The 15,058-nt window shown below is 35.6% G+C and overlaps 1 protein-coding gene across 1 annotated transcript; it reads left to right on the top strand.

The window, feature by feature from the left end:
- LOC111050268 lies at positions 1–13,959 on the top strand. The gene is made up of 3 exons (XM_022336564.2): positions 1–200; positions 6,069–6,407; positions 9,964–13,959. The coding sequence occupies exons 1-3, from the start codon at positions 71–73 to the stop codon at positions 12,468–12,470; spliced, it is 2,976 nt and encodes a 991-aa protein (XP_022192256.2). The 5' UTR covers positions 1–70; the 3' UTR covers positions 12,471–13,959.
- Positions 13,960–15,058: the final 1,099 nt, after the last annotated feature.

The following is a 15,058-nucleotide window of genomic DNA, read 5'->3' as shown; positions in this document are numbered from 1 at the left end:
CTGTTGGTCAAGCTGCTTTTGCGCAAAAGAGACGACACAAATTTCAATTTAGAATTTTATAACCTTAAAAATGAAATATTTATGTCCATTCGAAAAGTGTTCATGTGAAATTAACACGCATTATTCTTTCATTGACCATTTACAACGAGAACATAAGTATAAGCCTCACGTAGAAGAATTGACTTTCACTTCCATAGATGGTAAGTACCTACCTGGACTGGACACAAAGATGGGCTACATCTTTTGCCAATGAATGTCTACTGTATTACCATACCTATTTCATTATGAATGAAATAACTTTTAGCCACTAAGCAAAAAGGATCCTTTCATGTGTTTTAGAACAAACCAAACTGTTGGTACGTTACCAGTAGGTTAAGTTTGGTCAGTATGGTTAGGGTTAGGTACTGCTCAATACGGTACCTACTGTTCAACACAAAAACCCATATACTTGAGGCCCTACTGCACGGGCGTCTTAAGGTGCAATTCCTTAGCGGCGTCTCGAGACGCGAGGTCAGGCGTTTTGATATGTCTGGTTAAAGGTTAGAGCCGCGCGGCTAGAGCACATATCCTACAAATTCTATAGATTTGATGACTCATTATATTTTATGTTGTATGAATGCTATAGCGGCAGATAAATTTAGAAGTGTCATCTACTATGATACTTTTATGATTTATATGATGAATTTATAATTATACGCGTCTCAAGACGCCTGCTTATAGCCGCGCGTCTTGAGGAAGCTTGAGACGCTGCTAAGTAAAATTGCACCTTCAAACGAACTGAATTTGTTCGGTCTTGAAGTAGGTATGCATTGTCTACTGTGGAGTGAACTGTAGGCTACGAGTTGAATAGATACGCCATATGACCGACTAAAAATCCAAGAAGGTCAGTTTTTACCGAATAATCTGTAAATTCAACGTCTATTTTGCCAGACCCAACCAAAAGAGCGTAAGGCCCCAAGTATATGTTTTGTTGGTTTACTTATAATTTTGTTAGGCCCAAACTATATGGGCTATATGCATTCAGAATGCATGGTCTCTTAAACTGTTACGGGGAGCGTGAGTGTTTAATTGAATAGTGCGCCTCATAAGAGACAATGCATATGGGTATAATAGCATTGGATGCATGTATGTGCACGTCAGGTCATGCATGATACAAAAACAAAATCTGGAAAGAGACGTGTCTGTATAGTGAGGTCCACCTTATAATGACAGTGAATAAAGATAGAAGAATAGCGATGCCGATTCTCTGCATTAATTAATCATATTTCTACACTGTCAAAAACATGATTGGCACCGTTGTGGACCTAGAAAAGGATAGTACCACCGGCTTTATCGAATGATAGACAAGGACAGCAAAACCAAAGTTGATCAAATACTGTCATTATAACGTGGACTATAGCTGCTCATACTGAATGTCACCAGCAAGTGCTCGCGTTCAGTGTGAGAGTTCCTATTGCACTTTCCAGATTTTATTTATCCTCTGCGCGCTTGGTCATGCATGGCCACGCGTGCACTTGCATATATATGCATTCAATGTGATACACTCGACATTGTTGTACTATCACAGCAAAATGATGATTCCCCTCTTTGGCAATTCCCTGATCCTAGGTCCATGAGGAAGACACCGGAAGCCAAGCGAGGGCTACATAATTTTTCGTTGTTGGGTTTTTGTATCTCCGATTTTTGTTGTTACTCTTTCTTCGTTGCTCTATTTGAGATCAAATTATTCTTCTATCATTATAATTTGTCATTTTCTAGTGGTTTATTTGTTGTTATCAGTTGTTTATCTTATGTTGGAGGCCTTTTGATTATTTCAAGACATTATGAAAATAATATACTGTATGTGTTCATACACATGATTATCATGAATGTCCTATTGTGAGATTTTCTCCGGCTGGCCTTACAAAAAAGGTGTGATATACACAGCCACAATACGCGACATGACACTAGACTAGAGGTGCTCCGGAGCCGACTGGCGGGGAACTACAATAGCTTTCCTTCGCAGTCAATACGATTTTTTAACAGCCTTCCTAGACAAATTCAGGAAACATGAGGTTCTTGGTTCTATACCACGTTGAAAAATAAACTCCTGGAAAAGCCACCGTACTCACTGCAAGATTTTTACAGTGAACTTCTTTTTGGGAGTCAAGCACCTCCACAGCGTGAATGACCATGTAGGTTATTTTATTGAGAATTCCGACTCTGCCTATCTGGAAACCCCAGTCATTGGCAACGACCTCAAGTATCAAATATCGAACGATAGTGCATGTACATGCTTATCAAGCATACGCACATGTTCATCATGCATTCTTTGTCATCAGCGAGAGGCTTCTACCATAAAATAAACAACCAATGAAAATAAACCATTGGAAAATTACAAATTATGATGCAAAAATAATTCAAAACTCAAATAGAGAAGCAAGGAAAAAAGACAACAAAAACTTGGACGTACAAAAACCTTACCTCAAAAAATGTTGCACAAATTCTTTCTTCATGATGAACCAACAATGTATGACATAATCTGTAACATGCATGGTTATCATCACAAAGTAGAAGGAATTTCTTCTCTGTGTTATCATTTCTTTCACCGTGTCATCATGCATGATCTACCGTTACTGGCCAGTCTGAGACTGCGGCCCTATATGTTGGGGCCTACGGTCAGAGATAGGTTAGGGCATGGTTATTGTTAGGTTAGAGTTGGATAATTTTATGTAACCTCCTTATTCGAAACTATGAGATTGTGTTAAAATATCAAGGTTGTCATTTGATTGAATACTTTGAAACATTTCGCAAGTGAAATGTTTGAAATGTTAACAAGAGGCTGATGCACAACCTTAATCTCTTTTAGGGCCGGTTTCCGAGCTCGGGATTTAGCTAAGTTCTAGACTTTAACTGATTTTGAACTCTGGAGTCAGAAAATTGGCTTTCCGAGTCAGAGCGTTAACGTAGTCGAGGACTTGAATAGACTCTGGAGTTTAGGGATCACGTTAGACCCTGGAGTTCATAATTTCGCTTTCTGAGTGAAGGGGCTATAAGTCCAGGACTTGAATTAGATTCTCGCTTCTTTCCGAATCAAGGATTCATCAAAAATCGCTAAGTCCAGGACTTGAAACAGCGTGATTTTAAACCCTTGACTGGAGTAGGGTTTAAATTCAAGTTCTAGACTTAACTGAGCAAACACAATTCAGTTATTGTTTTGGAGTAGATAAAAAGTCAAATAGATCATGGAATATCTAAATTATTTGGATTTGTCCATCTAAAATCATAATTTATAGTTTGCAAGTTCATTTTGGAATAAAATTGTATCAGAATTATGCGTAAAAACTAACCTTATTTTACGACTGTTCAAGAAAATGAATTATTTTAAATTTTATTTTCAAGAAAATGATCTTTACAAATGTTCAAGAAAAATAATACAACGACTGCCTTGGAATTTATATTCCAATCTGAATGATTGTTATCAATCAATGTCATATTCAACATAATAATAATATAACAATAATAAATTATTATTCCAGTTTTTTCAAAACAAATACGTTTTCAAACCCAATAGCCTAATGAAATTTTGATTCCAAAATCACTGGTTAGGATCAATGATCAATAATAGCATAACGTGAAATGAAATGTTTATTCATTCACCTTTTAAAGGTTTTGCTTTGAATAGGCCTACAGGGAAATTGAAACTTATTTTTACAAAATAGTTTGGAGAGCATGCTCATTTGAATTATCCCGCTGCAATCAGCTGTTTCCGTTTTGCTATAATGCCAACAATACAACAGCAAAATATTGTGAATTTCCCTCATATTTACTGTGTTAAAGTCCTGGACTTAAATAAGTCGGAAACTTAATGGACCCCGGAGTTTAGAAGATAAAATCGTGACTCACAAAGTCAATTTAGACCCGAGCGCTTATTTTAGTCCTGGACTCTGTAAGTCCAGAACTTATAGAACCCGAGCTTGGAAACCGGCCCTTATCGTAAAAAAACTGATTAAGAGTCTTTAATAATCAGAAAAACCACAAGATTTGTCTGACTGCCGATTGTTGTTAGCTTATTTAGCGTTATCCAGGGTGCACTGCGAGGAGGCGAACCAACATTACACCCCAACCGGCTGAGTTTTTGGCTTACCACGGAAAGCATGGTCGACTCTAAACATAATTAGAACCAAACATGGTCGATGTGCTGACTTGTTGTTCAAATGGGGCAAAATACCATCACCCTCCTGTGAGTGTGGGGAAAGGCAAACGATTCACCACATAGTGAAAGAGTGCCCAATCACGGCCTTTAGAGGAGGAACAGAAGAAGATTTCTTGATGGCAACTCCAGATGCAATATCCTACCTGAATGGACTGGATATATGTATTTGAATTAATTTTTTTTAGTTACCATTTAAGTTTGTTTTTCACTTTCTTTGCCCTATTACCATAGGTAAAGAAAGTATTGCTTTCCGAAAAAAATTAAGGTACCCCAATTTCTGAATTTCCATACGTTTCAAGGTCCCCTGAGTCCAAAAAAGTGGTTTTTGGGTATTGGTCTGTGTGTGTGTGTGTGTGTGTGTGTGTGTGTGTGTGTGTGTGTTGATTTTTGGGTATTGGTCTGTGTGTGTGTATGTGTGTATGTGTGTGTGTGTGTATGTCTGTGAACACGATAACTCCATTCCTAATTAACCGATCGACTTGAAATTTTTAACTTAAGGTCCCTATACCATGAGGACCCGACAGTAAGAAATTCAATAAAATTCAATTCAAGATGGCGGAAAAATGGCGGATAATTACTAAAAAACCATGTTTTTCACGTTTTTCTCGAAAATGGCTCTAACGATTTTCTTCAAATTTATATCATGGATAGCTATTTATAAGCCCTATCAACTAGCATAAGTCTCATTTCTGGAAAAATTTCAGGAGCTCCGTAATATTCTTGAGAAAAATGGCGGAAAATGACTAAAAAACCATGTTTTTCACGGTTTTCTCGAAAACGGCTCCAACGATTTTCTTCAAATATATACCATGGAGAGCTATTTTTAAGCCCTATCAACTGGCATAAGTTTCATTTCTGGGAAAATTTCAGGAGCTCCGTAATATTCTTGAGAAAAATGGCGGATAATGACTAAAAATCCATGTTTTTCACCGTTTTCTCGAAAACTGCTCTAACGATTTACTTCAAATTCATACCATGGATAGATATTCATAAGCACTATCAACTGGCATGAGTCTCATTTCTGGAAAATTCCATGAGCTCCGTAATATTCTTGAGAAAAATGGCGGATAATGACCAAAAACCAGGTTTTTCACGGTTTTCTCGAAAACGGCTCTAACGATTTTCTTCAAATTCAAGCCATGGGTAGCTATTCATAAGTCCTATCAAATGACATGAGTTTTTTTCCTTGGAAAATTGCAGGAGCTCCGTAATATTCTTGAGAAAAATGGCGGATAATTACTAAAAAACCATGTTTTTCACGATTTTTTCAAAATAACTTGACCGATTTTTTTCAAATTCATACTCTGTATAGTTATTTATCAGCTCTATTAACTGGCATGAGTCTCCTTTCTGGGAAACTAATAAGGGGGTCCACCCCATCCTTGAGATATGGACTTTGTAACCTCCTTCTCGTGCATGAGGTAGGTAGGAGAGCAGTTCATAAAAAGAACACATAGTCGAGATATTTCATCTGTAGAACAGCTGTTTTGACGACTTTAAAAAAATGACGACTAAAAAAATCATTGAATTTCACAATTTACACAAAGGAAAAAGTACTCTGAAAACAATTATATATACACATATACAAAAGTCTGATCGTAATATGAGCAAGGAAAGTTGTGTGAGTGTACCACACCAGATTTTTTGTGTTTATTTTTATATCTTGAGACAAGGGATCATTCCCATATTATTATCCTGAAGAAGTAAATATGGAAATGAATACTGATTTATGTCTTGAAAGCCATACGCTAAATAAATAAATAGTAAAAAACTAAACATCGTTGCTTTTTGACCGCGTTGTTTGCACTAGGAAATGAACACTATATGGTTTGGCACATGTCTATTAATAATTTTGCTTTTGTTCTGTTTGCAGAGTTCACGAAGTGGAGATACGACTTGAGAAAGAAATTCCTCGTGCAATACAGTCAGAGAGGCGCTATAAAAGGAAGAGGAAAGAGAACGTTAAAGAAAGATTTCTTGCTTTGTCATAGGTTACAAGTGTCAAATAATCGAGTGAAAAGTCCTGGAGAACGGAAACGTTCCTTGAAATCGCAAGGATCTAAGAAGACTACTAGGTCATGTCCGTCACGGCTGGAAGTCACCTACAACCGAAATTCGACTTTGTCAGTGATATACTGGAAGGACCATTTTGGCCACCAAAATGAGCTGACTCACTTGAGGATTGAAAAATCCACTAGAGATTATCTTGCAAGTATGTCTATTCACAATAACCAGTAACTTTACTCATAATAGTTGTTGTAGGTACTGGTTTGATTTAGGTGTTTACATTTTCAACTTTTTAGTCTCACCAGTTTTGTAAATGAAATGATATTTCAAAAATACTTTGTTAATAATGATAACTTTACTAATAATAGTATATAACTTTAAAATATAACTTTACTAATAACTTTACTCATAATAGTTTGTTGTAGGTACTGGTTTGTTTTAGGTGTTTACATTTTCAATTTTTTAGTCTCACCAGTTTTGTAAATGAAATGATATTTCAAAAATACTTTGTTAATATACAGTACGATTCCTTTTTCTTGAAAACAAACAATCATATTACATACGTTATAGTCCAATCTCATGCGTCTATTTATGCTCGTGGGACTAGAAAGATATCTATCTATACAATTATTATAGGAATTACTGGTTCCCTTTTATACTTTTTTAGATAAACACGACTAGTTTCGAGCACTCATTCCATTTACAAGTGTCAAAATTGACTATTGAAGAGTGCTCAAAACTAGTTGTTTTATGTAAAAAAGTATAAAACGACATTAGTAATTCCTATAACAATTAAACAATTCAATTTAAAATTCTTAATTAGAATCTATATATTAGTAGGTAGCGTATTTGACTCACTCATTATAGTATTTATTCTAGGTGCTGGTTTATTTCGGTGATTATCATTAAGCTGGGTTTACACCAAAGTTATTAACAAAATGTTAATTACGGCCAGACATCTGTGTAATGCATGCAATGAATAATCCACTTGTCAGCTGATTGATTATGAATAATAATTCTATAGTCTGATTGATCCTATCTTCAAAGTAGATGATATATAATATATAGTTATATCAGAGTATGGAGGAATTTCTTTTCTTTCCATATTATCCTTAAAATCCTGTCAAATCTCATAGAATTCTATCAAGGCGTTTCACTACGTTCGGTCAATTAACAAAATTAGATTGAACAAAACTTATCATAAACATGATGAATATATGTGTTTGTCAAGCTCCGTTTAATCTAATAGAATCTATAAATAAAGATTAAGTTATTCAAATTTTTTAATAACTTTGGTGTAAACGCAGCTTTAGACAATAAATATAAATCAGGCGAATGCAACAGGCAGTCGTTCAAAACTATTGAGCTCAAAATAAGATTTGGATATACTAATGAATGAGTCAACAGTGGTTTTCCTGGTTTTACAATCAATCTTCAACTTCCTGCCAACCTAAACAAGTCAGTAAACTATTTTTCAGTATTTTTGAAAAAGGGTTTTTGTCGCTTCAACCCAAATTCAGAAGTTGAAATAAAATAGAAATGTTATCCAGCATCCGTTAATATTTTATTTCTGCATAACATGTTTCAACTCATGAAACCCACTTCAAATGCCATAACTATCATGTCTTTCATTAGAAAATTGATCTCATGACCAATAAAATATAAAATGATATACTGATATATGCCGTAATACCTACTTAAATTTGTATTTATTTATTAAAAATTTGAATTGTATTGGTTGGCAGGAAGTTGAGGTTAAACTATTGCCTCTTCAACAAAACTTTCCGTCAGCTGGTAGCTAAAGGCTACCTGCCATAAGAATTTTCATGTCCTGATATTACTTTATGCCAATGTCGAAATCTGCTTGACACCTTAACTAAAAATAAAAAGTCTGCTATATATTATACACACTTTTTTATGTATTTTTTGTATACTATGTGCAGTTAATTATTTTAAGTAAATAAGCAAATTTGTTCACTTTGTTGAAACATACTGTTGAAAATGAACGGTTGCCGTTCTAAAGTACTCCAGTCAGTAAGTGAATCTAAAGTGAACAAGTAATAATTGACTGCCCGTCTTGTAAAATACATCAAAAAAATGTGTTAATACATGGCAGCTCGGAATGGATTGAGAAACTATCAACCTTATATATTACTAGCAGGTAACTCATGCTCCGCTAGGGTCTAATTAAAAACTTGACAAACTGAAAACTTGAGTCACTAAAATCTTGGAGAATTAAAAATAGGCCTATAACCATCCTCGGTAAATTAAGTATCTAAACATAGCTAAACGTTTATTGGGTGCAAATTTCAAACATAAATTCTATATTTGGATTAGTTTTATGTGATAAACTACAATTTGAAACAATTTTGGACATTTGTATTGCTGAAGATAATTTTGAAAATGTTTTCATTTCTGTGAAAATTGAGTTTCAATCTTATTTAACCTCAAAATTGTTCCAGCAATCAGATTTTTTACTTAACTATGTTTAACGCTAGTTCGCCTCCATAGTGCACATTGGGTAGCAAATGATGGCGGTCAGACAAACTTATGTTTTCCTGACCGAAAATTACACAACATCTCAAAGAAATTGAAAATATATAGTGTACAGAGTCTGTATAATAAGTAACCGGACTGACCACAGGAAATTTTTTATTGGCAAAATATGTACAATTTTTCATTAGATATTTTCAATGTAGTCCCTATTGGAGTCGATAATACGCTGATAGCGGAATTTCAAATCCCTGAACGCTCCCTGGAAGTCGGCAACCTCTATGCTGTCTAAGAGCCCTCGTCGTAGCACGTTGAACGTTTTCCAGAGTCCCGAACCGCGTCCCCTTAAGCTGTCTCTTGATCTTGGGGAACAAAAAGAAGTCCGGTGGTGCCATATTCGAGCTGTAAGGAGGATGTGGCAACGTTACCCTCGACTGTTTGGCCAACTGCTCGGTGACGAGCAGGCAGGTGTGCGATGGAGCATTGTCGTCGTAATGGAGGATCCACGAATCGGCAATCCCCGGACGGACTCGATGAACCTGGGCGGTTAGTCGACGGAGCACCTCTCTGTAGTACTGGTCATTCACAAATAGTTCGTGCCACCCGGCCAAACAGTAAACGACCAGTACTACTGAGAGGTGTTTTGTGACTCGTGGATCCTCCATCACGACAATGCTCCGTCGCACACCTGCCTGCTCGTCACCGAGCAGTTGGCCAAACAGTCGAGGGTAACGTTGCCACATCCTCCTTACAGCTCGGATATGGCACCACCGGACTTCTTTTTGTTCCCCAAGATCAAGAGACAACTTAAGGGGACGCGGTTCGGAACTCTGGAAAACGTTCAACGTGCTACGACGAGGGCTCTAGACAGCATAGAGGTTGCCGACTTCCAGGGAGCGTTCAGGGATTTGAAATTCCGGTATCAGCGTGTTATCGACTCCAATAGGGACTACATTGAAGATATCTAATGAAAAATTGTACATATTTTTCCAATAAAAATTTCCTGAGGTCAGTCCGGTTACTTATTATACAGACCCTGTATATGTAGACATTTGAGACTCATGTGCTTTATAATATGTGTTGTGTATCTGCCATATGCTAAATAAATAAATAAGAATCTTCATGCAAAATTGCAAGTTAATCAATTCAGATATGATTATCCGTCATTCGTGTTTCCTATCCCGTAAGTGTATAAGCCTATCCTCTCCTTTATTATATTATAGATAACAAAGATAACTAAACTCATCCACTCTCTCTTTCTCTTCCAGAGAAACTGCAAGATGGCGTCTCTATCCAACAAATTTTGGCTGAAATCAGAGTGAAGGGACTTGAAGACGATCCTCGCGCTCTACTCATATCGAAAAGGGACCTTCTCAACATAGCTAGAGACAATGGTATCACTCATGTAGTTGGAGTAGTTAAGAAGGATACTAGTGTAGTGAAGGATGCTACTAGTGTAGTGAAGGACGCTACTAGTGTAGTGGAGGACGCTACTAGTGTAGTGGAGGACGCTACTAGTGTAGTGCAGGAAGCTCCTAGTGTAGTGAAGGAAGCTCACAGTGAAATAGAGGAAGCTCTCGCTGCATTGATGGGTCTTCCCAGTGAAGAAAAGGATTCTCCTAGTGAAGTGAAAGAGGTAGATGAAAGCAGCGTCGCTTCTCGATCGAAATCTCGCAAAGATTTTGCACTAATGTTGAACTCGCAAGTTGAAGAGGATGTAAAGTTGTGGGTTGTCGAAATGATTGACCTTAGAGACCATTCGCCAGTCATATTCTACAAACAGCAGGGTGCTTATCATCCCAATCTTCACCTCGATGCATTTGTACTAATTTTAATGACAACGTATCAAGCCAACCAAATCTTGAAATTTGATAGCTCGAGAATTTTTATTGATGCAATCTATACTAAGAAAAAACAACATGGTGTCAGTATGATTACATTGCTTACCATAGATGAGGCAGGTCTTTGTAGTCCTGTAGCCTACTTTTTCACCAACAATTTAGACGAGAATCAAATTACATTGTTTTTTGAGACAATCAAAGAAAAGGTTGGAACGGTGAGCTGTAACACTTTCATTTTTGATGATACACCAGTATTTTATGATGCTTGGTGTAAAGTGATGGGTACTCCTGAACATAAACTGTTGTGCTCCTGGCATGTGTTCAAATGTTGGCGTGCGAACTGGCCAAAGTTGAAAGGGAGTCTAAAAAAAATATCGGTATTTCAAACTGTCAAGAGTTTATTAAAGTGTTCGGAAGAAGATAAGTTCCAAAATATGATGTCACAAACTGTGGAAGCTCTTTTGAACGATCCAGACACCGTAAAGTTCGCAAAGTATTTTTTGAAGAACTTTGCCACTAGACCGAAGCAATGGGCTCTTTGCTTTCGCACCCACTTGAGCATAAACACCAACCTGTATTTAGAATCTTTCCATAGTTTATTGAAAGATGTATTTGTTGAGGGATGCAACGCAAATTGTCTGATCACAATTATCAAAGCTGTCATGAAAATCGCTCGCGATAGTTTGTTCAAACGTTTGTTTGAACTTTCTGGTCACTCGGCCTACTCACGGTTCCGTCAAATTGACGCTTCACACATGGCCAGTGAAGCAATAGCTCCATCTGATTTAACAGTCATTAAAGAAGAGGAGGAATGGGCTGTTACCTGCTCCAACGAATCATATATTGTCAACAAAAGTCGGACCAAATGTGAAGAACCAGCCTGTACTAAGTGCATTCAATGCGACATCTGCATTCACATATTCAAGTGTACATGCACTGATAATCTTATCAAAACTAATATTTGCCAACATATTCATGCCTGTTGTAGGGTTTTCAATCTTTGTATCACACCTAACCCTGTAACGGAAAGTAGTAATGCAGCTGTGAAGCGTACTAGCAAATCCAACTCTGTTAGACGAGATGCAGTTGTGAAACGTGATGCAATTGTGAACCGTGATGCAGTTGTGAAACGTGATGCAGCTGTGAAACGTGATGCAGTTGTGAAACGTGATGCAATTGTGAACCGTGATGCAGTTGTGAAACATTATGCAGTTGTGAACCGTGATGCAGTTGTGAAACGTGATGCAGCTGTGAAACGTGATGCAGCTGTGAAACGTGATGCAGTTATGAAACGTGATGCAGTTGTGAAAAGTTATCTTGCTGCTCTGAATCTTAATAGCTCCTCCCACTCTATTAGTCGAGACGCAGTTCTGGAAAATTATGTCATAATCGAGGAAAATTGTGATGAATTTGAGGAAAGTTGTGATGAAGTTGAGGAAACTTATGATGGAGTTGAAGAAAGTTTTGATGCAGCTGAGGAAAGCTGTGATGCAGTTAACGAAATTTGTGATGAAGTTCAGGAAAGTTGTGATGCAGTTGACGAAATTTGTAATGAAGCTGAAGAAAGTTGTGATGCAGTTGATGAAATTTGTAATGAAGTTGAGGAAAATTGTGATTCAGTTGTAGAAATGTGTGATGTAGATTCCAATGATTTACACGAGTATTTATCACTCAGGAGGAAGCTGAATTCAAAAATTAAGAATGAAGAAAAAGTTTTACATAAAGTTAGGATGATTGCAGATTTGATAGGTAAGGGAAAACTGAATGATTCCAATTTCAAACATGTGATAAATGGCCTTGATGGTGTGATCGACTTACTGAACAAAAGTCCACATTCAAAGTATGCAACTGATTGGAGAAAACTGAAACGTTCCAAAAGTGTGAACAGAATCATGCCGAAAATTGGGAAAGAAAATGATCACTCATATTCATAATATGTTATAATCAGTCATAACTCCATTTCTTCAGTTACCAGAGGGTCATCACAATAGTGAGAGGCCATCCACAGGTTGGCACAGAGAAACTGGGGATTTTGAAATTAATCTTAAGAAAGTATGATAAATTAAATTCTAACGTTTAATGGTGAACACAATGGATTTTACGTGACCCAATAAAAATGTTAGCAATTCTTTGACAAATTTTGTTTAGATGAATCTCATAAAATCATAAGATAACCAGAATTCGAAAAAAATGTTGCTATTTCAATTGAAGTTTTCAAATAGGCCGTACAAAATCTCAACTTGTGTTTTCAGGAAAACATTATTTGTTGAAATTATTATAAATTTTGTAACATTGAAATTTCTATATTAAAATACTAAATGGCGAGTTTTTCTGTTGATGGTTCTGGTTGTTACCATTAAACATGGGAATTTAATTCATCGTACTTGAAAATATTTCAAAATGTTCCAATTCCCTCTGCCACTCTGTAAATAATGGCCTGACCCTACTTTTAAGTTATTATCTACTTTGAAGTTACTACTTTTTTCAAAAAAGGTGGTTAGGAATTTCTCAAAAAATGTAATTAAACTATATATTTTTTCCCAATCTAGTATTAAGAAAAATTACGTTTCCACCTGCCTGAAGATATGATAGTATCCATTGTATCGATATTGTATAATCAATTTGCATTGAATATAATATTATTCTAAAAAATGTCAATGATTAACAAGAAGTCAGATAGATTATCCCTCATGTTTATGTATATAGATTATTCCCTAATAGTTCATGTAGATAATGTAAATTACTCATGCACCTTTGATATTAAGAAATAAGATTTTGTTGACACTCATGGTCGATCCATTCAGTTCATCCAGCAATTTTTTCGTGGATTTGGGCCATGAATGAATATTTTCAAAAAAGTTTTTTTTACTAATAACTGAACTGTTTCTATTAAACTCTGAAATTCCTTAAATGATAATAATTATCTTTAATAATTAAATGATGATAATTATCTTGGTAAAATTCAAGGTTGAAATCATGCATGTATATTATCCCAGAGATATTATGATTATTGTTCATATTTTTATATATTATTCTGTGTTGGTACTGTAATGCTGAAGCTAGTATGTTTTTTTTTTGAAATCTGTTTACATGGTCATAGATCACTTCATAAATCGGATAATATTGAGAATTATCAATATAAATATTGTTTTTAGGTGTGTTTCATTGATAGTGTTCAATAGAATTAGTCTTTATTGTATTTATTATTTTTGGTAATGTTTTTTCAATATTATCATTGTAAATGGAATTTTGAGTTTCTGTCCAAGTAGACAATATATTATTGTTTATTGATAGAATTATTGTGAATATTATTAATACAATTAATTGATTGTAGATTAATAATTATTGTGCCTTCACAAATGACTTCTGTATTCCATGGCAATAACTCTAAAATTTTCTAAAATAAATTATCGTAATAATGAAGACACTACGTTTTGATTAATTAAAAAACATTTCAAGCAATTCTATTTTGTATCGATTTATTTATTTTTTAAATTGAATATCATTATTTGTCATACATGTCAACAAATAGTGCAGGATCAATGTCATGTTGAGACATAATCGACCAAGCGAAGTGAGGTCTAAGATTCAAGTCGACGGTTTGGCATTTCTCTTGATGTTTGAATGTTTATAAGTTGCGCATTTACGGCGAAACGCGGTAATAGACTTTCATGAAATTTGACAGGTATGTTCCTTTTTTAATTGCGCGTCGACGTATATACAAGGTTTTTGGAAATTTTGCATTTAAGGATAATATAAAAGGAAAAAGGAGCCTCCTTCATACGCCAATATTAGAGTAAAAATCATACTATAGAATTATTCGTCATAAATCAGCTGACAAGTGATTACACAGATGTGTGGAGAAGCCAGTCTATTGCTGTATTTCCATAAGGTCTATAGTTTCAATCAGGTATTATTTGTGGATGAGAATACTGCGTGAGGTCTACTGTTCACAGAACTACTAGTGTAACAATTTCTATACTACTTATTCAGATCAAAACATAGTGGAGTGTCGAAGGTAGAATGTATCTGAGAAGATATCTAGCTGAGAGAGTTTGCATAGAGTAGTCTAAATGTCCTCACTTCCATCTACCATACCCCCGCCGCTCCACTAAGTTTTGACCCATTCATTTTAGCAAAATAGATGGCCTATCTGTCAACATTGTTAGCAAATCATGGCTAACCAATTATTATGGTGAACCAAAAATATACTCAGGGCACTGTTGTATGGTAAAATACAAGCTGATAGATTACTTTCCTATTGTAAAAACCAGCTGATTACTGTTGTTATTAGGTTGTATTTTATAAAACTTGAATTTTAAAAAACACTTATGGAGTGAAAATGCACTTACATTGGTAGTGACGATCGATTCGATCGTTGATCATCATCAGAATGTGATCGTGACTACGATCGTCACTACCAATATAAGTGCATTTTCACTCCATAAGTGTTTTTTTTTTTTTAATTCAAGTTTAATTTTAATAGTTGAAAAGTATGGAACAGTGTATTTTATAATGCAAT

The sequence above is a fragment of the Nilaparvata lugens genome, chromosome 5 (assembly GCF_014356525.2).
Source record: "Nilaparvata lugens isolate BPH chromosome 5, ASM1435652v1, whole genome shotgun sequence".
NCBI lineage: Eukaryota > Metazoa > Arthropoda > Insecta > Hemiptera > Delphacidae > Nilaparvata > Nilaparvata lugens.
This window is presented reverse-complemented; position numbering and strand designations above follow the sequence as displayed.